At 38.4% G+C, this 26,604-nt stretch overlaps 2 protein-coding genes across 2 annotated transcripts in view; one reads left to right on the top strand and one right to left on the bottom strand.

Moving 5' to 3' along the window:
* Positions 1 to 2,869: 2,869 nt before the first annotated feature.
* Positions 2,870 to 3,529, bottom strand: FGF20 (fibroblast growth factor 20). The gene has a single exon (XM_008061208.1). The coding sequence runs from the start codon at positions 3,365 to 3,367 to the stop codon at positions 2,870 to 2,872; it is 498 nt and encodes a 165-aa protein (XP_008059399.1). The 5' UTR covers positions 3,368 to 3,529.
* Positions 3,530 to 3,949: 420 nt separating this feature from the next.
* Positions 3,950 to 26,604, top strand: part of MICU3 (mitochondrial calcium uptake family member 3) — a 112,053-nt gene continuing 89,398 nt past the window's right edge. The window contains exon 1 of the mRNA XM_021714009.1: positions 3,950 to 4,075. Coding sequence (XP_021569684.1) covers positions 3,950 to 4,075 — 126 coding nt within the window. The remainder of the gene's footprint in view (positions 4,076 to 26,604) is intronic.

The following is a 26,604-nucleotide window of genomic DNA, read 5'->3' as shown; positions in this document are numbered from 1 at the left end:
TAGTATACCACATAGTAATTTGTAATCATTTGATTCTTAAATGAGATTTGACAAGTCTTTCTTATTTATAATAGGAGGTGGCAACTAAGCTAATTCCTTTACAAAGAGTAGACATGAAAAACTTTCCTTAAGAGGTAATCACAGATTTTAGATAGATTTTCTAATGCCCAGTGTCCCATAAAAAGACTTGGAGGTGCTTTGTCTTTCTGGTATCATTTTCAAAGCCAGCCTCTTTTAAAATCATAATAAACAGGTGAGTCAACCCACAATGCAACCACATCAGACAAATCTATGGAGAATAGGGGAGAATAAAGGAAAAGCCTTTAAAGGAATATGTTTGATCTCAGGCTAAACTTTTTCTTTTTTTTTTTAAGTAATGATTCTATGTTTACATATTAGGTAAGGTCTTCCTACCGTATTACTGTGCAGAAAAACTCTTATAAATACAGAGGTAACTCAGCTAGGAAATTATTTTAAGCTCACTGAGACCTTTCTATTTATAGTCTATTGATGTTGTGAAATTTAAAAATACGATATTCTGAGTTTTTATTTAATCATGGCCAAGTTAATAAAAAATGAGCAAAAAAAAAGTGAAAAAATAGTAAAGCCAAAAAATTAGCAAAAACAACTCAAATGATCCTTGTTGAGCTTTTTCAAAACCCTTACTTTGATGACACAGACAAGGGTTTAAAAGAAAAACAACAAAGTAATTTAATAATGAGTAATTGAAGCACTAGCAAAAATAGATAAAGAGAAGCATATGTTATATAGTTTGAATATAAACTTTCTTCTCAACTTCCTTGTAGTAAATTATGATGTTTGAGCTATTGAAGGCCACTAGGATGCACTATAATATATTATAGTAAAGAGGCCATTCACTCTTTTAGGTTACCAGATTAATCTGAGTTATTTTCCTTTGGTGAAACAGTGAATATTTTGTTCCTATGTACAATCCCCGCCATAGAGTGATTTACACTAGCAGAAAATTCATTTAAATTATATTTTAGCAACTGCTAAATAATTATACAACATTTTAGCCGAAAAAAATGTGCTGGCAATATGGTAATTCTGATATGCAACATCTATTCCTAAAGAAATTGCTTTAAATACCATTAATGAAAGTTAAGTCTACAAATATTTACTAATTTCTCCCCATAGGGTCAGTCTTATAAACGGACACAAAGCAGAAGAGGCGCTTTTGTTGTTGTTGTTGAGGAGCAGAATACAGTTGAATTGCAAGTGTCTTAAAAGGAGTGTTTTCAAGGCTACACTGTGCATCACAGGGAATAAATCTGAATAGTACTTAAGCTTAACTTCTGCCTGCTCTATCTAGAAGCATTATCACATTTGTGTCCATTTCTAGATCTTTATGGTAGTTGGAAGATTTTACTGCAATGAGTGGAGTGCAGTCATCCTTAAAGGAAAGAGAGCTGAGCCACCTGGTGTCAGTAAGTTCTTTAAAATCAGAATCTCAAGCCTCCTCAATTTAAAAACCACTTTCCAAAGGTGACCCCAGGTTGGCCACTAGGTCATGACACTCTTGACTGATGGTCAATAGGAATTTGGAAGAGATCAGTGGAAGCTGCAAACATATGGGTTTTTAAAAGTTAATTTTCTAAGCCTTTAAGTGCTACCAAATGACCTCCACATGCTTATTTCTACATCTAGAATTACAAATGCCCCTCAAATGGAGATTTACACTTCTCCAAAGTGTTAATGAGTCCTACAAGTCCAAAAGAAAAAAGTATAAGAAGTACAGAGGATGAGGACAAAATAAAAGAGGGTCATTCAGAGATGGGATTCTCAAAGAATTCCATAGTGCTAAGGAAAGGAAAGGAAAATTAACACTGTGTTGCCCTTTCATGTTGCTGCTGACAAATAAATCGTACCTTATTTAAAAACATGATGAATCTCTCTAATTATGCCAAAAGTCTGGTCATCAAAATCTTTTCAGGTTGCTAGCAGGTTAATATAATGAAAACTTCAGCTATGGGGGAAAATCCTAGGATGTTAGAACCGGAAAGCCCGTTAAGGAGATTGTCTAATTTAACCCCATTATTGTACAGACAAGAAAACTAGGCCTCAGACTGATGAGGGCGTTTGCTAGTTACACAGCTAGTCAGGGAGTCGTTGACAGTACAGACCTTCCCAATGTAGAATCTATAAAGACACTGTCTAAATGATCCACTTGTTTCTTTCTTTTAACCCTTTCTCCTCCCAGACACTGCTGGAAGTATTCAGAAACATGTTCCTCTGTGTTCCCACCCATATCGTCTTTCCTTTTCCCATTTCCTCTTACCTAAGGTCAATACCAAGATCCTTGCTTTGGCGCTTCACGATTTCTAAAGAGATGGCTTAAGAACTGGGCATGCTCAGTAGCTGGGTAGCCCCCCCCCCTCCCATTCCCTCCACCCCCTTTTTCTTTTTCACTCAGGCAGAACTTTGGGAGCTCAGAGATCTGCAGCCAGATGAAACCGACGGGAGTGAAGGTGCCTAAGGAACCTCTGCACGTGAATAGTTACAGTGCTCTGGGTAGACACGTAAAAGCTCGCTCCTGTGTAAGAGCGACCCCCTGACAGCAGCTACAGATGGATAATCAACTGCATAGCTGTGGGGCATGTTTAAAGAAGAGCAATGCTTCCTGTTTTTCATTTTTGCAAAGTGGGCGGTCCTGGGGGAAGTAGGAGAAAAATCACATAGGCATTTAAGGGGGGGGGGGAGTGGACTCCCTGAGAGATAAGGAGCGCGAGAAACTTAACTCTGAGTTCAGGTATTGGTGTCCCGGCAGTAATAAAGGACAGGCAAGACGGCCAGGAGCGTCCCACCCACCCTTTCTCCTCCCGCCCCTACGTCTAGAGCTACCCGCCTGCTAGAGGCTGCGGCCACAGGCGGGCAGGAAAATCTCTCCCTGTTCCCGCGCTGGTCCGCCCCGCAGGCCCAGCCTGCATCTCACCCCGGATGGGTCCATAGGGACTCCAGGCTCCGCAGGGCTCTGACACCCTTGGCAGGCGAGGAGGGAGGCGCACGGGGAGCGGAAGAGGAGCCGAAGTGGAGGGGTGGGGGCGGGATGCTGGTACGTACCGAAGAGGCTGTGGTCCTGCCGGGTGCCCTGCACGCTGCCGTCGGGCAGGATCTGCAGGTGGAAGCCGGTGCGGCAGTAGAGCTGACGGCGGCGCAGGATGCCGTGCAGGTGCGCCAGCTCCGCCGCCCCCGGCCCGCCGCGCGCGCCTCGCTCCGCCGCGCCCCTGCGCTCGCCCAGCAGAGGCGGCCGCTCCCCGGCAGGAGGCAGCAGGAAGTGCGAGCCCACCTGCTGGCCCAATCCCTCCAGGCCGCCCAGGAAGCCCCCGACTTCGGCTAAGGGAGCCATGGAGGGGCCAGAAGGAGAGGCGGGGGATCCGGAAAACAAAAGACGCCCCCCACCAATAAAAAGTGTAGCGGGGCGGGGGGGCGGGGGAGATGGATGGAGAGAAAAAAAAAAAAATCACAGCAAAACCAGCGCAAAAAGTTAAGGCCGGATTACTCCTGTGAGGTCGCTGGAGGGACTTGGCACGGGAATAGCGATCTTCTCTCCTAGGTGGGAGCTCGCTGCTGGCTTTGCAGAAACATCTATAGCTGCCGCTGCCCGTGCTGGGGCTGGGGCTGGGGGCTGGGGCTCCAACTCCGCAAACTGATCAGATCAGAGTCCTGTGTACATACACACCGAGTATATATGCGGGTCCTCTTGACATATGCTAATCAAGTCCTTTCATGCGAGCTGGGGAGGTTCTGTTTGAAATCTTAAACCGGCCTCCTCTCAACACGTTTTCGCTCTTCAGAAGTGACCAAAAGGGGCCCTTGACGGTTCTCTATCCATGCCCTCGCAAAAATCATTCCCGCACTTGACCAAAGCTGGCCAGCCACGTCGGGGAGGCGCAGTCTCCTCTCTGGGGTTGTCTTTGGGACAAGGGCGATGCTGTTCGGCCGCTGCTGTGCAACCGCCTTTGATGTGAGCTCCTTTGCAGTGATAGATCGCTGCGAGAAAGGAGCCCAGCTTGGCAGGTATATAGAAGAGGAAAGGGGGGCGGAGGGCGGGCAGGTTGTAGGGAGGGAGACGAGGAGGGGATGGGTAGGAGGAGGAAAAGGAGAGAAAAGGAGGAGAATTGGACTCCTTGGGAGCTGCTGGGAGCCTGCAGTGGACAGGTGCAAAGAAACCAGGTAAGAGAGGGAGAAGGAAAAAGGGCGTTACCTGAGGCTTAGACCTGCCCAGACACACATGAAAGGAAAATCAAAGCTTTGACAGTTTAACTCACTAATTTTAAAACACTAATAAAATGTACAAGCATTACTCTTTTCTTTTATCATTTAGATGGGGATTTTCTTTACATAATCAAGGCTAGGTTAGGAAAACCCTCCCCTCCCCCAGTTCTCTTTAATGTTTATCTTTACTTAGATAGCACATGATATAACCAAGATTGCCATATATACATATACATGTATGTATGTATATATATATGAAAATTCTAAATTATTTGTTAAGGTCATGAGCTTTTAATTAGCATAATATAATAATATAATCGTGAATCAAAGTATTTAAGGTAAATCCAAATAGGCTAAAAGAAATGATTTATATTCTTTTAATTTGCCATGAATAGAAAATGAGTATCTGGAATAGTGTCATCAATGATAAGTGGCCTCTGGGGTCCTAATACAGTCCAAGAGCACTTCCTTGTTTTTCTTAGTTGTATTTTCTTAAAGGCTAGGTTTTGGTTTTTTTTTTTTTTTTGGTTCACATTTTAATTATAAAATCTAAAAACAACAATGGAAATAGTGTTGATTCTTGATACATTTTGAGACTTCAAAAGTTACTCACAAAATTTAAGTGTGCCTGTGCATATTTTAAAATAAAAAGTCATTGACACGAAGTTAGATATATGTCCATTTAAACCTTGAAGCTTTGGATGTGTATCATTCGTTAAATTCGAGATCTTTCTGTTAAAATTTTTCAGTGACAGAAGAGTTGAGAATCATTTAGCAGATTTATGCTCCCCTGAGTAAAAAGTTTTAGGGACTCATTGAAGATTAGTTGTTCAGTCTTATTTCATGGTCTGTTCAGCAAAAGCCTAAACCTGGGAGCTCAGTTGGATTTGACTGGTTTATTTTATTTGCTCTGAAGGGGTTTTTTTCTAATTAATTGGCAGGTGCTTTAAAGTGGGTATAGTTACACCTTTTCATCACTAGGGGCCTAAGTACTGACCCTTGTGCAACCAAGTTATAAAAGAGTCCTCAAAGCAAGTGATTTACTGTTGATAGATATGAAATAAAACAAAAACACTGGCTAAAACAATAAACAGATACATCACTTTAGAAACGTATATTGCTAAGTCTGTTTTAAAAGTCATTCCAGGTAAATGTTATATTATTTCACCTTTCAAATAACAGCAGTCTGTCTTGTGGTAGGACCCCCAAATCCACCATAATCAAGATTTCAAAGCACATCTGTGTAAACATTATCACATCAGTATAAAACATCAACCAATGAGCTTTTACTTTGAACCAAATCTTCTTAATTGCAGTGTTAAATCAAAGAAAGTTAGATCAAAGTTATGTGAATCTCATAGCGGGATAACTAAAGTAGCCAGTACATGCATTGATCACTTTTAAAGAGGAGATACTTAAAGGTTTTAAACTTAGATCAAGTGCCTTTTAATGAGGTTTGTTTCAAGGTCTAAGTTCTGTGTAACATATAATGCTGTTAATTATTCCACAATGGATATGTATTATCATCACCTGCTCCTAGAGGTACTAGTTCAGTCTATATTTCCCCATGTGAACCTTTAAGTCCTGCTGTGTGATCTATAGCTCCAGACTGTTCAAATCTCTTATATTGCTTATATATGGCAAATTTTTCTCGCATAGTCATGAAAGCTAAAATATTGTAATAATAGAGCTACCTCATCTTTGTACACCTTAGCTTTTGCATGTGCATTACATTGTTTGATTGTCACAATAACCCTATGAGATAGACACATCCTGCTTTATAGAGAAAAAAATTGTCCTAGATTCTAGTTCGTTGGTCGATGTTAAAGCTCAACATCACAGGGCAATTTCCTTAAACTCTGTAAATATCTGTTTCCTCATTTATAAAATAAGGACAAGTGACTCCTGCCTAGTTCACTATGCCTGGGGTTGCTATGAGGTGAAAATGTGAAAATATATAGGAAGATGATTTCAAAACTACAAAGTTTTCTATATATATAACACGCTAGACAACTTCAGTTGCAAGAATGTCTGCTTTATAATTTAGCAAATATAACATGCTTGAAATACAAAATAAATCTTTTTTTCTCAAACCAAATCTTTAATGTGAAAGTTTTGAATGGTGCTTATTGCCATTTTATAAAGGACCAGAATAGAAACAAAAAGATAAGGATTTCTTTTGTTTGCACTAGTCACGTGACAGGAAAAGATAACACTAAAGTTTTTTTTTTTTTGCCCATGCTGTGATGATATCATGGGAAGTTAAATAATTTTGAAGAGTGTTTTACAAGAGTGCATTATTCAACTTTTAAGTATACACTGCAATCTAATCAACTCTACCTATGCTTCCTAGAGACCACACTTGCCCTGCTGTTATACAAATATGTGGTACAACTTTTACTTCCACAAAATGTAGTCACAGTTTTCCAGACTATATAATCCCTACATAGCTTTCTAGTCTGCGTATTGTCATGAATCTTTGTTTTTACACACAAGAAAAGAATTAATAATTTTTGATGCCTCCACATGTGTTTAACTTGAGGAAAAGAAATAGAGCTAATTTTAAAGTCATGTCTTATGCCCACAATAAAATAGAAGTATGTTTTCATAACATTATTTATGATTTGTAATTACAAAATATTGGCAACAGCATAAGTTTTCATACATAGGAAACAGAATAAATTATGTGCATTCACACAACGAAGAATTATACAGCTGAAAACAAAAGACTGAGAAAAATCTCTATGAACTAACATGGAGTATGTCTAGGATATATTGTTAAATGAAAATGGCAAAGTGCAAAAGGGTATATATATGGCATGTTACGTTTTCTGTAAGAAAAAAGAAAAATGAGAAACTTCTACATATATGTTTATTTTTTCAAAAAGTAAACACAGAATTGATAAACCAAAAACGAATGAACATGGTTACCTGGTTAATTGGGGGGATGAATGTGAATGGAATGGAATGGAAGGAATGGAGGAGTGATACTTCTCTAAGAACTTGTTTTAGAGTTTTTACTTTGGGATAAATGTCAATGTCTTACATTTTTTAAAAGTAAAATTAAAGAATCAAGGATGGGGAGAATGGATATAGCCAGGAAGAAATGAACCTAGCAGTATTCAAGTGAATAATGTAACCACACAGAAGAGAACAATAATAGTATTTTTTTAAAAAAAGAAACCCACATAACTGTCGAATAGAGTTTTTTAGTGATATTATCAAGGTCTAAAGATAAACACACACACACACACACACACAAATACACACAAACAAACATTGAGCTTCAGTGAGAAAGATCCTTATCTTTAGTGGCAGGAGTTAGAGTGGTGTATTATAGGTTGAACAAATGAATCAATATATTGAGGATAATAAGACCTATGGGTTTCATTAACAAAAAATAGAGTTCAAATATGAAAAGAGGGAAGACTACAATTAATCCTTTAGTGCTGAATTGGAATTTCAGCTCTCAAGCTCTCGTATTAATAGATGGTGCCTGTGTGTGTGTGTGTGTGTGTGTGTGTGTGTGTGTGTGTGTGTTTTCATTAAAAGAGCCTAGAAGCAAACATACTTCAGGGAAATGAGCACACCTAGTGCCTAGATCTTGGTTTCTCAATTCAATCTCCTATTAAAATGGCCCAGGGAACCTTGGAGAAATGGCTGATTCCAGGACTGGGGCAAGGATGTACTCAGGAAAATGATGAGGACATGTCCAAGGAACATAACAAATCTGGGACAATTTGAGCATCAGAGTAAATAATGATAGGAACAAGATATTTATTAAATAAAACAAGAATATTTGAGTGTAACTGTTTAAGTACTCAACCTATCAAACAAATGAATACATAAGGGAGAAGAGAAAAATTTCCCTGATAGTAGAATACTAATAGATATTGAAATAATGATGAAATTAGAAAATGACCATTTTGCATCCATCATAAGATTATTGCTAGTCCAGGCAAAATTACCAATGCATGCTAAAGCTAGTGGGTAAAAGTTTGATGAAGAGCCATGAGTACAAAGAGAAATAGTAACTTTATAGTGGTTGAATCTAATGAACACAATATTTTCTTAATTATGTAATAATAGTAAACAACATTAATGAGACAAATTAACACCATGTACCTCTTGGTACTCTATGAGGTATATAATGTTATTTACTTATTCTGTCAAAAATGCGTAACCTGAATGTAGTCATGAAGAAACATCAGATAAACCCTACCTGAGGGACATTCTACAACTGGCCTGTTCTCTTCTAAGGTGGATGTCAAAATCAAGCAAGACAAAGAAAGGTTAAAAAATTTAAAGGCTACTAAAGAGACATGAGAACTAAATATGATGTATGATCCTGGTATGAAGCCTGAACCAGAGACAAACAAAACCATAAGGGACATTATTGAAACAACTGACAAAATTTGAATATAGACCATGAATTAGATAACAGCATTGCATCTCTTTTAAATTTCCTAATTTTGACAATTGAACTGTGGTTATATAAAGTCTTAGGAAATACAAAATAAAACTTTCTGGGTAAAAAGTTATGATGTCATCAAAATTATTTTCTACTGGTTTGGACAAATGTATATACACTTACTTGCAGAAAGAGAGAGAGAGAACAGATGATTGGGCAAATGGGGTGAAATGCTAACAATTGAAAAATGTGGAGTTCTCTATACTAGTCTTGCAACTTTTCTGTAAGCATGAAATTATATCTAAATAAAAGATTTAGGTAACTTTTTAGCAGTCATAACTTAGAAATTAGATGCACTTTAATATAGGAGAGAAAATCTAACTTCAACAGCTATGATGTATGATAATTGAGATAAATCAGAGTTTCTGAATGCAAACTACATTCATGGAAGAGTCTCAGTCTGCACAAAATTTCATCCCTTGACCGGAATAGATTGCCTATTTTCTGTGGACTGTGTAGGACATATGTGAAAAAAAAGAGTATTGATTGACTATGAAGTCACATAATTTGGAGAGCATATTCAGGCACAACAAAAATTTGGCTCAATTTGAACATCTTAATTATTGCTTCCTTATTTCAGGAGTGGCTGCTACTCTAATTCAGCCCCATACTGCAATGAGATTAATGAGAGATCATTTGATTTTTTACTTTGTTTTTTTTTTTTTTTTTTTCCTTACTCACCTTGCTAGATGTGAACACTCAATAGTTATGAGACCTTGGGAAAATTATATTACCTATCTGGAATTCAGTTTTTACCTCTATCAAACTGGGATAATAAAGTGGGGGTCTATCCAAATTGAAGCATTATAGAAACTACATGGACAAATGTGTAGGAAAATCAATTCGTACTACAATATTTAAGTGGTAATTCTAATGAAGATATTTATTATCAATTTTCCCTGGGTTTTAGGGCACTTAAAATTCCATGTTCCACTCTAGGAAGCAAAAAGATAAAGATGGTTTGTGAGATTTACAGCATCATCAAAACTAACAATGCTTTTTGTCTGGAACACAGAAGAAATCATTTTTATACTTCCTGCAGTGAAAAGTTTGATTAATAGTATTTTGAGATGGGTCATAAAGAATTAAGTATGCTTCTAAAATAAACAAATTTTTTGTAAGTAGCCTATTTTACAACCCTGGGCTAAATACACATCATTTATTAGTGTTTCATATGATCTGTCATCTTTTGAATATGTCATATAATTATACTGTGAAAATATTTTATATTTTTCTTTTCATGGAAAGAACTTGCTAGATCACTTTAACCAAACACCTTCATTCTGCAGAGGAAAACGGTTTTCAGATTAATCTCACTTAGGTAATGGGAAAACCATAATGTAAATTAAAATATTTCATATCCAGTTTCAATGCTGTTCTTATCAAATTTTGCTGCAAACACCCAAATAGTAATAAAAGTTGATTCTTTAGAGCAACTGAAGTATACCTTTAAAAATGTGGTTCTGGCTGGGCACAGTGGCTCATACCTATAATCCCAGTACTTTGGGAGGCCGAGGTGAGAGAATTGCCTGAGCCCAGAGGTTCGAGACCAGCCTGGGCAATTTGGTGAGACCTCATCTCTACAACAAATCAAAAATTAACCTGGTATGGTGGCATGTGCCTGTAGTTCGGGCAACTTGGAAGGCTGAGGCAGAAGGATCGCCAGAGCCCAGCAGGTCGACGCTGGGGTGGCAGTGAGGTGTGCCACTGCACTCCAGCCTGGGTGGCAGAGTGAGACTCTGACTCAAAAAAAAAAAAAAAGTGGATCAAATTGGCATCATTGCTCTCATGCATTACATTATTTGGTTGCTCCCAGAATCAGCAATTGAAAAATGGATTAAGAAAAATCATTATACCTGGTATTCTTTTCACTTCTTTATTATTTTATTATGAGTGTATTCACGGATGCCACTAGGCTCTTTGTTTTTAATTTTCCATTTTCTTTTTTATTAACTTTAAAATTTTTAATTTAATTTAATTTTATTTTATTATTATTATTTTTTTGAATTGGAGTCTCACTCTGTCGCCCAGACAGGAGTGCAGTGGCTGCTCCCAGCCACCACAGCCTCGACCTGCTGGGCTCCGGCGATCCTTCCATCTCAGCCTTCCGAGTAGACAGAATTACAGGCGCGCACTACCACTCCCAGCTAATTTTTTTTTTTTTATTGTAGAGATGAGGTCTCGCCGGTCCAGGTGGGTCTCGAACCCACGGGCTCAGGCAATCCGCTCACCTCAGCCTCCCAAAGGCACGGGATTTCAGGCTGAGCCACCAAGCCCGGCTAAATTTTTAATTTTATAGATATGGGGAATAATTCAGAGTTAGGTATACAAATGTTCATTATGCAGGTACCCTTGTTGATGAGGTGTGACTCCCCCTTCCCCTGGCAGTTTCCCTCAACTACTGATCCTTCCCCCAAACCCCTGCTCTGGCAGTTTTCCACTATTGCCAGTTTCTTTCTTATAGTATTATGATAATTGTTCAAGGTTCGCTTAAGAGAGAACATATGGTACACTGTTTCTGTGATAGACCACTGAATATGACAGACTAAATCCATCCAAGTTGCTACGAAGTCCATATGTTTGTCCTTCTTTATGGCTGCATAATACTCCATTGTGTATATGTATCACATTTTTTTTATCCAGTCCAGTTTCAATGTGCAGCACAGCTGGTTCCATGTTTTTGCTACTGTGAATAGTGCTGCAATAAACATGCGTGTGCAGCTATACTCTTGGTAGGATGATTGAGTTTCACCAGGTATATTCCCAATAGGAGAGCATCATATGGAAGGTCAATTTCTAATTCTTTCAGAAATCATCACACTGTCTTCCAAAGAGGTTGCACTAGTTTGCATTCCTGCTAGCAGTGTAGAAGCGTACTTTTTTCTCCACATCCTCACCAACATCTGTTGTTCTTTGTTTTATTAATGATGGCCATTCTTACCAGGGTTAGGTGGTATCTCAATGTGGTTTTAATTTGCATTTCTCTGATGATTAGTGAGGCTGAGTACTTTCTCATGTATCTGTTGACTGCCCATATATCTTCTTTTGAGAAGTATCTATTCATGTCTTTTGTCCACTTTTTAATGGTACTTTGTCTTTTCTTTTCAACACATTTGAGTTCCTTGTAGATCCTAGATGTTAGGCCTTCGCCAGATATACCGTTGGCAAATATTCTTTTCCCATTCTCTGGGCTGTCTTCCCACTCTCTTGATGGTTTCTTTTGCTTTGCAGAAGCTTTTCAGTTTGATGAGGTCCCACTTGTCTATCTTATCTGTTATGGCATGGGCACTTGGGGTTTTGATCAGGAATTGGTTGCCAGTTTCAATTTCCGTAAGGGTTTATCCTGCATTTTCTAAGATTCTTATAGTTTGAGATTTTACATTTCGGTCTTTGATCCATTTAGAGCTGATTTTTGTGTATTGTGAGAGGTAGGGGTCAATCTTCTGCATGTGATCAGCAAGTTTCCCCCCATTAACTTGATAGGTTCTCCTCTCCCAGTGGTTGTTGGTGGAGGCTTTGTCAAAGATGAATTGGTTGAGAACTTGAGATCTTGCTTCCGTAATCTCTATCCTGTTCCATTGGTCCATGTGCCTGTTCTTGTGCCAATACCAGGCTGTTTTGATTATTGTAAACTTATAGTAAAGTTTGAAGTCTAGAAGTGTGTGATACCTTCTGTTTTGTTTCTTTTGCTAAGGATTGTTTTGGCTATTCATGGTCGTTTGTGTTTCCATATGAATTTCTGTATTGTCATTTCCAAGAATAGAAGAATGATGTTGGTAATTTGATGGGTATTCCATTGAATCTGTAGATTGCCTGTGGTAGGATGGACATTTTAACAATGTTGATTCTTCCTATCCATGAGCATGGAATATTTTTCCATTTGTTTGTATCCTCTTGGATTTCTTTGAGCAGTGTTTTGTAGTTCTCATTGTAAAGGTCTTTCACTTCTCTGGTTAGGAAGATGCTGAGGTATTTCATTTTTTGTGTGTGTCTGTTGTGAATTTTTCCATTTTCAATGTAAAGAAACAGTATTTTAAATTAAATGTGAATCATCTTCAATCAATGCCACATAAACATTAAAAGAGTATTTTTATTATAATAATTTAAAAATTAAGTCATCAATAGTCAAATAAATTGCATTTTCCAAGGGTATAGAATTGCCATCAAAATCCTTATTTCTTTAAGTGATATTCTCCCAAATAAAGAATCTATTTATAAAATTTAGAAAGTTAGTAGATATTAACAATTAATGAATTTGTTAATTTTATCTCCTTACCATTAGCTAGAATTTGAAAACACCATTATAGGAATGGAGAAACAAATGCTTAATCTGTGGTAACATCAATAATATAGATAAATTACATTCTCTTTAAGAGTCAGAAAATGAGATTATTGTTTATTAAACTACCTTGAAATTGCATTCTTTCAAGCAAAGTGGTGACAATGACTAAAGTCTTATTTATCCATTTCTGTCTCCTAATTAGAGGCCTGAAACAACTAGTCTCATTTGTGTTGAAGTGGAGTCTAGCCCCAGGCAAAAATTACTCAGCAAAAGTTTATCCAAATTAGAGGTGGAGACGTAGGTATAAGTCTTTATCCCTATAGGGAGGAGAACTGGGAGAAGAGAAATGGCGAGAGAACTAAAAGGGCATTTCTTAAATGTTGGCACACAATTTAGGAAGACATAAATAGCTTTCTCTAATGGCCTTTCTGGAGTAAGAAATATTAGCAGCTGGGCTCGGTGGCTCAGCCTGTAATCCCGTGCCTTTGGGAGGCTGAGGTGAGTGGATTGCCTGAGCCCGCGGGTTCGAGACCCACCCGGGGAACTTGGTGAGACCTCATCTCTACAATAAAATCAAAAAATGAGCCAGGCGTGGTAGCACTCGCCTGTAGTTCCAGCTACTTGGAAGGCTGAGCCTGAAGGATCACTGGAGCCCAGCAGGTCGATCTGGGTGACAGTGAGACTCCAACTCAAAAAAAAAAAAAAAAGAGAAAAGAAATATTAGCAGCACAAAGGAGCTGAGTGATACATCTGGATGGCAAGGTATGATTGGGGCTAGTATTGGCGCTTAGTAAGTGACATGTTGCCAGTCACTTCCTACTTGCCCTGATGGCAGGATAGTGAAGATCAGACAAAGTCAGTGACATTACTAAATGTTCAGAATGCAGTTCATAATAGTATGGCTGTTGACATATGTCATATCTACAAGGCATCTGGTTTGAATGTTATTCTAAGGAGAAACACATATTCATTAATGGAGTCCTCATACTAGAATGTCAGTTTCATGCAGGCAAGGGTCTTTATCTATTCTGGTCATTAATGTTTATCCCACCTACAACAGTACCCAGCATGTTTTGTATAGCTGATAAATATCTGTTGACTGACTAATAAGCTCCTTAAGACTTTTTCAGCAATCTTAAATATTTGCTTTGACTTCTTGAATTTATTTTTCTATTTCCTCCAATTAAAAATGGTTCTAAGTCATAAAATATATGTGTAAAGATGTAAAATTTAATTTGACTATTAGAAAGCAAAATACAAAGCAAAATAACCTTTATCTTAAAACTAATAACCCCTGGGTCACATACTGAGAGAAAGGACAGTCTGCCACAGTGGGAGAGTGGCCACCGGCCTCTCATGGGGTCAGCCACTAGAGGACGGTGTGGTCCCATACGCTGCCAGACCCTTAATAAGGCCAAGAGAGAACTTAATAGACAGGAACGAATGCTGCCAAGTTTCACTTCTCCAGCTTCCAATCATATTGTTGGTAAATTCTTCATCTAAGTCTCACTTCCAAAAGTGGAAAAATAAGAAAAAGCACTGTGATCATGAGCAGGTCATTGGCGAAGATAAAAATCACAGAAAAATTGTGAAAATGTCAATAGTCTAGATGAGAAATAAAAAGCGGCTCAGCAGATATTGAACAGCTGTCGGGACACCTTGAAAGTGTTGACGCTGAGAATATTTGACTCAAGCTATTCCTGTGAACAAGGCTATAAGTTTCTAGCTGGCAATGAAATTGTGAGATGAGTTCAAGGACAAGGAGCTGAGTCAAGTAAATGAAATGGTAAGGAACTGGATCCAGAGTTACTTTGCTGTCATATAAGACAAATAAAAGAGAGGCTCTTCTTCGAGAACTTTATCATCTATAAAATTGCAATGACCAGAATCTACAACAAAAAGAAGACACAATCACAGGAGCAAATAATCTCTACATGAATTTTTTTTAAATAGATAAAAGGTTCAGAACACAGCCTTTTATGATTAACTTTAGCAATCTCAGATCCGCTATTACGTTCTTAAAGTTACCAATATTATAAACTATAAGTGTTTCTAATGAGCAATTACAAATGAAATGTATTTTTCAGGGTAATCCTATTTTAATTTAGCAGATTACAGACTTGAGTTTCTGAATTTTGAACAATAATTCAATTCATATTTACTTTTCTGACGAAAGAATCCTTATTTATGTTAAATTTGCATGGGTTCTCAGTAACTTTACAAAAACAAATGTTGTGTTTGTCACTCATTCAAAAAATACATAAGTTCTTACTATATAGCAAGTCTTACTATATAAGGCAATGTCTGTGTTTGCTAAAGGACAAAATTTCTTCTCTACCTTCCTGAAGCTTGTCATCTAGCTGGTAACTACAAACAAGTAAAGGAACAGATTACATTACAGTGGTATTGCTACGATGGGGGAAATTCATGATGACTTATTAAAAGTAGGCAGCAGGGAGTACTAAGGCTATCCAGGGAACAGTGAGGCATTTGGAAGTTACATCTTATGTTAGGAGTGTCAGAAAAAGGGGAAGCAGACAGAAAGAAGCCAGATCAAGAAATTTCCATTCATAAGCCATTCAGTTCTCTCCTCTCTAAAACACAGTCCTTAGACTAGAACTCTAGGGTTCCATTCAGCCTAACAATTTTTGATTCTCTATTCAAATCTTAAGATAAAATTTAATAAAAAAATATAATTCAGTAACTTTATACACACATTTTCACAAGCCTATCTCTTCAAGTACTTAAATTATCCTTGCCTTAAAATCAGACTTTGAAAGGAGATAGGGATGCTCCTAATTGTGGAACTCACATATTGATATTTTATCAAAACAAGTATGAAGGTAAAATATTTTCATATGCACATGAGTTTCCAATTTCTGAAGTTCTCTTAAATCCAACACTTATTTCTGTAAATATATCTGCTTTCCACTTATGATTATATAGATGCTACATAATTTATAATTTTTGACTCTAACATAACTCACTTATAGCATATGTAAACTTTCAAAGTATAATATATTTTTTACTAACATCACATTTGAAACTAAGTTAAATGTCAACACAAGCTACATAGTGGCCAATTACTACCTTTAACACCTCTTTCCCAAAGCTCTAGTTTCACATCCCTAACTTCCTAGTCACTTCTAGCGGGATACCATGTCAACCCTTCATAATTAATGAAGAAAGATTAAAAGAAAATTTAATTTTAATATACAGATTGGAAATAAGAACAAAGGAGCATTTACACCATATTCTCAAATCTGTTTATCATGTTCCTACTTTTATAAGAATTCAAGTGATGAATTATTCTATTAGTACAAGTTTCACCTTTGTGTTCTTCGTTTGGTTCATTTTCAGTTTGAGAAAGCACCTGGTTTGGATAACCTCTAGTTTTGTATATTGGTTTTATTAATTTTTTGTGTGGCTCTGTATTTGAAATTCACTTTAGGGACAAACTTCACATGCACATAGATGTTTAATAATTCAGTATAACATTTCTATTTAGCAATAGCCAAGAGCTCAATGATTAATTCTAGATATTGGAAATTATGGCTTCTAATAGAGAACAGGTCTCCAATAAATAGATTTTGATCAAAGCGTATGCCCTAAAACAAATACTACACAGAATAAAATACCAATCAAAAGTGGTTTCCTTGTATAACCCTGGAAGGATGGAGACACAGGCTTCCTTATTCTGGAATAATTTGTTCAAAAAGACCCATGCACCTGCATGATGATGTGAGAGTAGCTCATTTCGTGGTTTTCTATAAAGTCTTATCATCATGTAAAAGGTTCACTTCATTTCCCTTGATGTGGTGGTCTGAGGTTTGCAGTTTCCTGAACATAAGATTTGAGACCATTCTAGAAAAAAATTGCAATCATTTTTGAAGTGCAAGAGTTTTGATATGCTTCAGTTGTCAAGGAATTTATGAACACCTATATTTTCAGACTTTGTTTTTAGATCAATCTCTAGTGTTTGAGTCAAACTAATTTATTTTAACAGAATAAGATATTGCCTAGTGATCCAAACACTTAGTTATTACTTTATCATAAGAGGGGATACCTTCCTGTGGACAAAATATAAATTTTAAGTATAATAAATGTAAGTATTGGTTAGATGTATTGCACTATTGTATTATAAATTTGATATAATATATTTTTATCAAACCTACAAATTAACATTAGCATAAAACCAGAGCCAATTACCTAGTAATAGCAAATGAGAGCTGGTCCCTACTGGGTATCAGCTGTTAAATGCACAGATTTTTACTGAATCCCTGCACACTCAGCTCATGAATAATCTCTACCTGGTCTGGGTAGTCAGTTGTACTTATCCAGTACTTACAGACCTGAGAGATTCTTTGATTTAAAATCTTTGAAACAAAAAATATAATTCATTGAAAAGAGCAAAAATCATTTCATCATACTATCTACATCTATATAGAGGTTAATTGAAACCAATTAACAACCTTGGGAAGATGAGAAGGGTTGTTTCCCTCCTCTTGATTAAAAGACAGGCAAATTCATCTTGGCCTTTGTAGTTAAAGGCAATCCTTTTTTTCCTGGAGTGCAATGGAGCAATCATAGCTCACTGTAGCCTCATACTCCTGGTCTCAAGCGATCCTCCCATAAAGGAAAATTTTTAATTCTGATATTTTTGGCTTAATCTTATGCCCTACTTATCCTGTCCTTTTCTTATGTCAATCAAACACTGGTCTTCAAGAGCTCCCAAGCCCAAACTCTCTAATGTAGATGGTGATTTTCAAATATCTGCTAGTGGTAGGCTGGAACCAGCTTGCACTAACCCACTAGAGTTGATTGTTAAATTTTCAGGAAATTTTGAGGCAGTTATTAAAGAGAGATATTATTTAATATAAAATTATATAAACATAATGTGTAATTATCTTAAAATGAATATAATTTACATATGTTATGTAAATATAAATATAACACATAATAAGTTCTAAAAACGTACTACTTCCCAATTACTTGGCTGTTATCTGTTTTAACTTTCATATGTGGATCATGGAAACTCTATATAATGATATGCCCTTGCATCTCCTCCCAACTCTGCAATCAGTAATGTCACATTAGTAGTTGGAAATCTCCTGGTAGGAGTATTTACACTATGAAAATCTGCAAGTGCTACCAATAAGGATGTCCCACTTCTTCCACCCCAGAACCCATTGTTAACCCTTTACCAGCATATCACTTTTACTGGCTCACAGGGCCTTCTAAAGGAAGCTTTTCTCTCTCTTTTCCAGAAACTGCATCTCCATATGACTCAACACCTCTCCTTCCAGACACAGCTGATAGTTCTAAAAGTGAAAAACTGACAAAGGTAAAAAACGTCAGGGGCCGGACTTGGTGGCTCAGCCTGTAATCCCAGCACTTTGGGAGGCCAAGGCGAGTGAATTGCCTGAGCCTAAGTGTTCTAGACCAGCCAGGGCAATTTGGCAAGGCCTCTTCTCTAGAATAAATCAAAAAAATTAGCCGGACATGGTAGTGCGCGCCTGTAGTTCCGGCTACTTGCAAGGCTGAGGCGGAGAGATCGTCGGAGCCCGATAGGTCGATGCTGAGGTGGCCGCGGGTGTGTGCCACCGCACTCCAGCCTGGGCAAGGCAGTGAGACTCCAATTCAATAAATAAATAAAATAAAAAATGTCCATAGGCCAGAGCAAGCTAATGTTTTCTCTTTAGAATTCGAACTACGATGCACAGAGACTGTTGGAGTTAGCGGTCAAGTTATGCTCACAGCAGTGTGTTAGAATGAATGTCCTTGAGCTCTTACTGTGTAGGTCCCTAGCGGTGACCTGGTAACTACACAACCTAAAACCTATAGTCCCACTTTTCTCTGGATTCCACACAATTTTATCCTAAAACATGTGTTTTACTTGAGCTAATGCAATTATTACCCTATTCCTCTCAAATTAACGTGCCTTAAGAAAATCTAAATTTTAAATTATCTCAATATCTGAAGATTCCAGTATAGGAACTATCTAGATAGAAGACAGAATATGTAGGCTCAAGTTCTAATTGTGTAACCCCAAAACAATTACTTAATATGGCAGCCTCTCGGTTTCTTCATCAGTAAAAAATTAGAGTATATATTTTAGTGCCTTTTAAGTCCCAAGATTCTACAGAGGTACTTCAGACCCCATGCTGGGAGTATGAAAAGGAGTCTTTCTTTTCCCTTCCAATTAGAGACTCTCTGCTGTTGTCTACTTTGTATTTGGGGGCTTTATATAAAACAGTTTCCACTTGCACTTTTCTCCCATCTCCCTGCCAAAACTAAGAAAGGTTAACAAATTTTCTAGACTAAGCTATCTCTAAATACTTTCTCATCTTCTATAACTTTCCTGGGTAGATATGAAATGTTTATGTGCACATTACAGAAACCCTTAAAAATGTTCAAATATTATGTTCCTGCTGTTTTTTGCAACATCTCTTATTGAAGAGTGTCAGAGAAATCACGGTGATTCTACAACTCAACTCAGTCCCCAGTCCCTCTTAGCAGAGATACTCATTCACTTTTTCTTGTGAATTCTGGGCCTTGCCTGATAATTTTTCTTAGCCCAGTGTTCTGGGTAACTAGTACCAATCAATTGGAGTTGGCAAGAGATGAAACTGGTTTGTCATTCTGCTAAGCTTCTGCATGTATGTACACTGATTTACCTTATGCTAGTCTTGATGTCTCTAATGGTTCCTTCTTTATGCTGAGCTTTCCATCTGTTCTGAAGACTGTTCTTCTGTTTGGTTATCTGCCATTAAAGCAATTTCCCCATCCAACACCTGAGAGTCTGGGGTTAGAGCCAGAGACAAGGGTATGTACTAGGTGTACTAGACCTTACAACCAGATACCTACTGGGTCTGTCCATATGGACATTTCACAGGAGAAGATGCTACAAGTCAAAGACTATAAAACACTAGGTTATTTGCTTAAAATACCAAGTACCTTTTGGTGTTGGCTTATTATATAAGGGACATCAATAAAGAATATTTTCCTAGGAGCCTTCAGGTACTAAAAGATGATTATTTAAAAACTCCTTTGTTAACTCTCTTTAGGCTATAGCAAGATGCTATACGTTTTTCCTTAGTTTCCAACTCGTCAGTTAGTTCTATTGTTCTTAACCGAACTCTTTTCAAGCCCTATACATTCCTTCTAAGCTGTATTGTTCATAACTGAGCAAAGTCCTCTAGAAAGTAACACATTAGTATAAGAGCATTAAGCAGAAAATCTACTTTTTAAATTTTATGTACTTTTTATTGAAGTATAACATAAATAAAAAGGATATACAAATTGTAAGTAGACGGCTCTGTGAATTTTTACAGAGTGGATGCACTTGTGTCAATGGCACACAGATCACAATGCAGAAGTCTAGAAGTTCCTTTTTCCCTTTTCAGGCACTACTGTACTCCCAGGGAAACCACATTACTTGCATATGTTTGTTGTTGTTCTTGTTTTTGATCTTTTATATAGAATAATACAGTTAGTTTTCTGCATCTGCCCTCTCTGACTCAACTTTTGCTATGAAATTTATTCCCTTTATTGCATGATGTATTTGCAGTTCAGTAATTTTCTTTGCTTTATAGCATTCTGTTATGTGCTGTATAGCATTCCTATATACCTTTTATAGATGATACCACATTTTTACAATCCAGGTTATTGATTGATTGATTGATTATTTTAAGTCAGAATCTTACTCTGTCGCCCAGTCTGGAGAGCAGGCTCATGGCCACCCCAGTGTCGACCCTCTGGGCTCAGGCAATCCTTCCGCTTCAGGCTTCCAAGTAGCCAGAACTATAGGTGTGTGCTACCACACCCAGCTAATTTTTTGATATATTGTAGAGACAAGGTCTCGCCAAGTTGCCCATGCTGGTCTCAAACCCCTGGGCTCAAGCTTGCCTCGGCCTCCCAAAGTGCTAGGAATACAGGCTCGAGCCACTGCACCTAGCTATTTAAATATTTATTTTTTTTAAGTCAGGATCTCACTCTGTCACCCAGGCTGGAGTACAGTGTGCGTGATCTTGATGATCACTGCTCACTGCAGTCCTGACCTTCTGGGCTCAGGCGATACTTCCACTTCAGCATTCTGAGTAGCTGGAACTACAGGCAGTGCCACCACGCCCAACTAATTTTTGATTTTTTTTGTCTGTGTGTTTGTTTGAGACAAGGTCTTGCTATGTTGCTTAGGCTGATCTCGAACCCCTGGGTTCAAGCAACCTTCTCTCATTGGCCTCCCAAAGTGCTAGGATTATAGGCATGAGCCACCAAGCCCAGTGTATCCAGGTTACTTTTGATGTACATATGAGTAGTTTCTAGTTTGTTCCTAATTAGAAATGATGCTACTCTGATTATTCCTCTATATGTCTTTTGGTAGATGTAAGTGCTCATTTCTGTTGAGTATTTCACCTGAAGGCAAAACTGATGGGTCATAGGATATGCATATATTTAGCCCTACTGGATATAGTCAACAGTTTTAGAAAGATTACAGTTTTTATTTTGCTATCTAATGTCATACTTGTGCAATCAGTGGTCATTATGTTACTCTGTGGCTATCTACCAGAAGATACCCTTTGATGGGCATAGGAACTGTAATCACTATCAGACATGAAAGCATGGTATGATGATCAAGAAGGTGCTTACTTGTTTTTGGGTGGTAGCAAGTCGGAGTTGCTATTCCTTGCTTCCCAAACACATAAGACCCTGCCACCAGATGGAGGACAAAGACAGGAGTTTGGGGAACCTAGACAAAAGGAGTTGAACAGTGAGAGACTGTCAACATATACCCTGGAAATTATATAAAACAGACAATAGATGTAATGGTCAAAGTGTATTACTGGACTTAAACTTAGTTAAATATTTACAACTGCCACACACAGTGGTTCAGGCCTGTAGTCCCAGTACTTTGGGAGGCCAAGGTAGGAGGATTCTTTGAACCCCGGGAGTTCAAGACCAGTCTGGCCAACACAGCAAGACCCTGTCTCTACAAAAACATAAAAATAAATTAGCCAGGGGTGGTGGTGCTCACGTGCCTGTAGTCCCAGCTTCTCAGGAGGCTGAGGTGGAAGAATTGCCTTGGCCCAGGTGGTTGAGACCACAATGAGCTGTGATTGTGCCATTGTACTCTATCCTGGGAAACAGAGTGAGACCTCAACTCAAAACCAAACAAACAAAAATACAACTGACAGCATGGTTATTGTCAACAGCAGGATATATAAGAACAAAAAAGGGAGCTGTGGCCACTCAAATCACTGACCTTTGGCCATGGATTGAGCTGTATTTTCCTGAGGACCAAAAGAGCAGAGTTCCCTGGGGGGAAGTCTATTGCTTTAAGGCTCTAGTCCAGTAGCATCCTGCCAAATAATACGTAAGAGTATGACTTCAGCACTAGAAGCTCAAAATCACAAAATGTGTTCCCGAACCAACTCTTCTCCATGATCACACTCTGTCTCTTCTCCTTTCTTGCTTATCCCTTGTTTTCTGCTTTGCCCTCCCATTTGTGCTGATTACATTTCCAGATGTGCTTCTTGGTTTATCAGTTCCTTTAGCATCTGATGAACTACTGTAGTTCCTGGTCTACTAATTTGCCTTGTCATCTTGGCCTCCACCTACTCCCCTTCAAAAGACTAATCAATTCTCTTCATTTGATAAACATTATTGAGATCTTCCTATGTTCCAGGAGCTGGGTCCTGGCTTAATGTTGCTTAGACACCACTTACCTTTGGCTAAGGGAAAGAGGATGGGGTGCGAATAATTTTGTTTGGGAGTAGGAGCTAGTAAAAATAGAAAACAGATCCTCAGTGTTTTGGGTAACTTGGCTTTCAAAATCCTGGATGCTGGGGAATTGAGTTCCAGACTCCTAGTGGCTAGCACTCTGAAGACAGAAGCACAGAAAGGGGCAGCGACCTCACAGAACACACCTATCCAAGCATTGTCTCCTTTGATTTTGCCAATTGTCCCTTAAGGAAGACAGCATCAAAGGTGGGGGCAGGGGCAATGTTTATGATAACTCTTGCAAGAGAGAAGGAGATTACTTCAGTCTGTCCTTTGGGTGGGAGACTCTCTCAGTTAGAATTGAGTGGACATGGGAGTGAGGGGTCTTCATGTGCCCTGTTGTAGGATCTCAGATATAACTGCTCCACTTTCAACTGGTCAAGACTCTGGAGCTCAGAGTGAGCAAAACATAGTAAGCAACATATTTAAATAGAAGTTTTGTTCAACAAGACATTTCTGTCTATTACACTTACACTTCACATTTAAAAACTCTTAAAGTCACTTATATATTTGCAATTTAAAAAATAGTAAAAGTTTAAAATAATTTGGTCAGGGGATGGAATTTTAAGTTGAAAGAAGAAAACAATCATGAGCCAACTGTAGATTTTTTTAAATGACACCTGAAAAATGCTTTGAAGTATCTATATATGGCTTACTAATATGCTTGGAGCATTTTGGTTCATTAAAACCATGGGTCAGAAGGTGACCATCTATCTAACTCCATTATTTTATAGAAATTTTTGGTCTCCAAAGCATTATAATGAAGATATAGCAAAATCAAGACTATAGTCTGGATCTCTTGACTTCTAATTTATCACTTATCCCCTGGGATACATACTTTCTTGAAAATCCTTTTTGGCTTAATCCTTGCCTTTTTTGTTGTTGTTGTTAATATTTCAGAATGTTTCTTTTTTACTTAAACCATAGTGTATATTTCTTTAAAGGTGTGGGCTCTCACTATGGAGCAGAGGCACTTAAAAAGTTATCAATGCTCAGAAGAATTGGCATAAAAGATGAGAAAATTGGGTTGAATCTAAATTGATCCAATAATATTACCTGACATTTCAAAAACGGTTCCTAATATATTTTCTTATAATTTTTTCCTGTGGGAATTAAACTCAGAAAAGTATCCGTATAACAAAATAATTTGGTTTTGCGTAGCTATAGTTACAAACCATCAAACATGAGAAGAAAACAATAACTATTCTTAAAGAGATTTGGCTTTTAGAGGGAAGGTAGTGTGGAAAATTATAGTGTAACTTAAAGAAAAAAAAGGGAGCAATGGGGTTCTGCTTGTTGCCCAAGTTGGTCTGGAACTCCTGGGCTCAAGCTATCCTTCCACCTCAGCCTCCCAAAGTCCTGACTCTATAGGTATGAGCCACTATGCCACTGTATACATTTTTTAAAATTTTGATTTATTTTATTCTATTTTTGAGTGGGAGTCACATTCTGTTGCCCAGACTGGAGTGCAGTGGCACCATCATGGCTACCTCAACCTCGGTAGCTTCAACCTGCTGGGCTCAAGACATCCTTTTGCTTCAACCTTCCAAGTAACTGGGACTACAAGCATGGGCCACCATAACTGGGGTAATTATTATTATTATTTAATTGTAGAGACATGGTCTCACCATGTTTCCCAGGCTGGTCTTGACCTCCTGGGCTCAGGTAATCCTCCCACCCCAGCCTTCAAAAATGCTGGAAGCCACCACACCCGGCCATTATTAGTGTAACTTTGGTACATAAAGAGACTTTTGCCCAAAGCTCTCTGAATATAAACCTACTCACAGAACTTAGCCTCTAGTCAGAGAAATTATTTGCAAGAGCTGTATCAAATTTACTAAAACCATAAAGAAAATCAATATCTATATATGTGTGTATGTCTGTGTATTTGAAATCTTCTTAGATGGAGAATTTGCTATTTTCATCAGCAATGTGATATTATTGAATTACCTCCCTAATTCTCTTTAGAACTACTCAGCTTTTAACACGCAACTAATAAAAATTCATCAGTCTGTCCAAGAATTCTGGCAAGTAATATTGGGAATTTATGAGAAAATCAGAAAGCTGTGTTTAGCTAAAAGTAAACAAAGTCAGAACAACTGTGTTATATATACACAAAAAATAAATGCCTTGAAAAAAACTAACTTTCCAGAATTCAGAGAGGCAGAAATTGAGGGAAAGTGGTGATAAAGCAACAAGTTATCACAGTCTTTCTTAGGCATTGATTACATAAAACAGGCAGGCTGAAAGAGGAAAAACAAACAAACAAACCAGAGACAGCATACTAAAATAAATATATGTTCATATATTATAAATTTTTCTTTTTATCACTCATGGTAGCTTTAAGAAAGCAAATTTCCATTAGCTTATGTTAAAACAAGATGTAATGCTGTGTATCTGACAGGTAGAAGCAATAGGTTAGTGAGGAATAGTAATCACAGACTCTGGAACAGAAAACCTCACTTTGTCTCTGAAAATCTTTAGTCTTTCTAAGAGTTGCTAGAATCAACTGATACTAATGAATTTGTCTACGCTCCTAGATCCACAATATTGTTGGGTCTCCTAGCACCACTGTGTAGTATGAGATCAAAGCATAACTGTTGCCAACTGTTAGGAGTGAGGAAACTAAGAATGTCATATGTACTTTCTTATAAAACTGACATTGATAATGTAGTAAGCACGCAAAAGGTATAGCAGAAGCAAAAATAAAGATGACATAGGTATCTTTTTTTTGTCTAATATTTTTGGTATTTTTATTTATCTTAATGCTTCCACGTAAAAAGTGATTGTAAAATATTTTCTTTTCTTTTCTTTTTTTCCCCTTATTTTTAAGATATGGGGTACAATTCAGGGTTAAGTATACAAATGTTCCTTATGCAGATACCCTTGTTGATGAGGTGTGCCTCTAGCAGTTTCCCTCAACTGCCAAACCCGCCCTCTCTCCCCTGGCAGTTTTTTTCCACTACTGCCAATCCCTTTCTTATAGTATTAAGATGATCGTTCAAGGTTCAAGACTTGTCTTTATTTAGAATTTTTTTTTTTTTAAGATGAGAAAGTAGGATTTATTGAGAAGACAGAAGAACTCCCAGAGTGGGAGGGAACCCGAGGGGGCTGCCCAGTTAGAATTTTTTAAAGCTTCATCGTCATGATGATTTTAAGACAGTTCTGATTTGCTGAATTAAGTGACTTCAGGTGTCCTAATAGTTCTAAAAAATACTACCAGTCACTAAAACAGCAGTAGCCTCCTCTCCATCAAAAGTCCAGAAGCCGCTCTTTTGGCGCCACAGTCATTTTTTGGGTCTTAATCTGCAATCTTCATAATTTGAGCCAAATCTGTACACCTCCTTTTTTGTTGTGCCTGAGAGATACCATTGCAGATGATTCACGATCTAGCGTCAGAAGGAGAGGATACTGTCGGGAGATGTGACTGCCTCGGAGGGCTGCTGATCAGGGCTGAGAGCACCCTGCAGAGCACAGGCGCCGGGCCCAGCGAGCGGGAAGGGGCAGGGGTGAGGAGGGCGCGGGCAGCCCGCACGAGGCTTCGTCTAGCTCCGCTGACCCCGCTGCACCCCGCGGGGTGCGGTTCCGGCGCAGCCAGGTGGCATCCCAGTTATCTGTGACTGGCGGGCTGCGCTGAGGGTGCGAGGCCCACGGGCAGCCGGGATCCGCGGCCTCCTCCCGGCCCCTCGCCGCTGAAGGGCGCCCCGAAGGTAGCCCCTGCCGCGCGGGGCCAGGGGTCGCGCTAGCACAGTCGCGAACCTCCCCGCGCCGACTTCTCGCGAGGTTTCAGCGCCCCCCACCTCCGCCTCCCCCTCCCTCTTCCGCCCCCTCCCGG

The sequence above is a fragment of the Carlito syrichta genome, unplaced genomic scaffold, assembly GCF_000164805.1.
Source record: "Carlito syrichta isolate Samal-C Ts95f unplaced genomic scaffold, Tarsius_syrichta-2.0.1 Scaffold305146, whole genome shotgun sequence".
NCBI lineage: Eukaryota > Metazoa > Chordata > Mammalia > Primates > Tarsiidae > Carlito > Carlito syrichta.
This window is presented reverse-complemented; position numbering and strand designations above follow the sequence as displayed.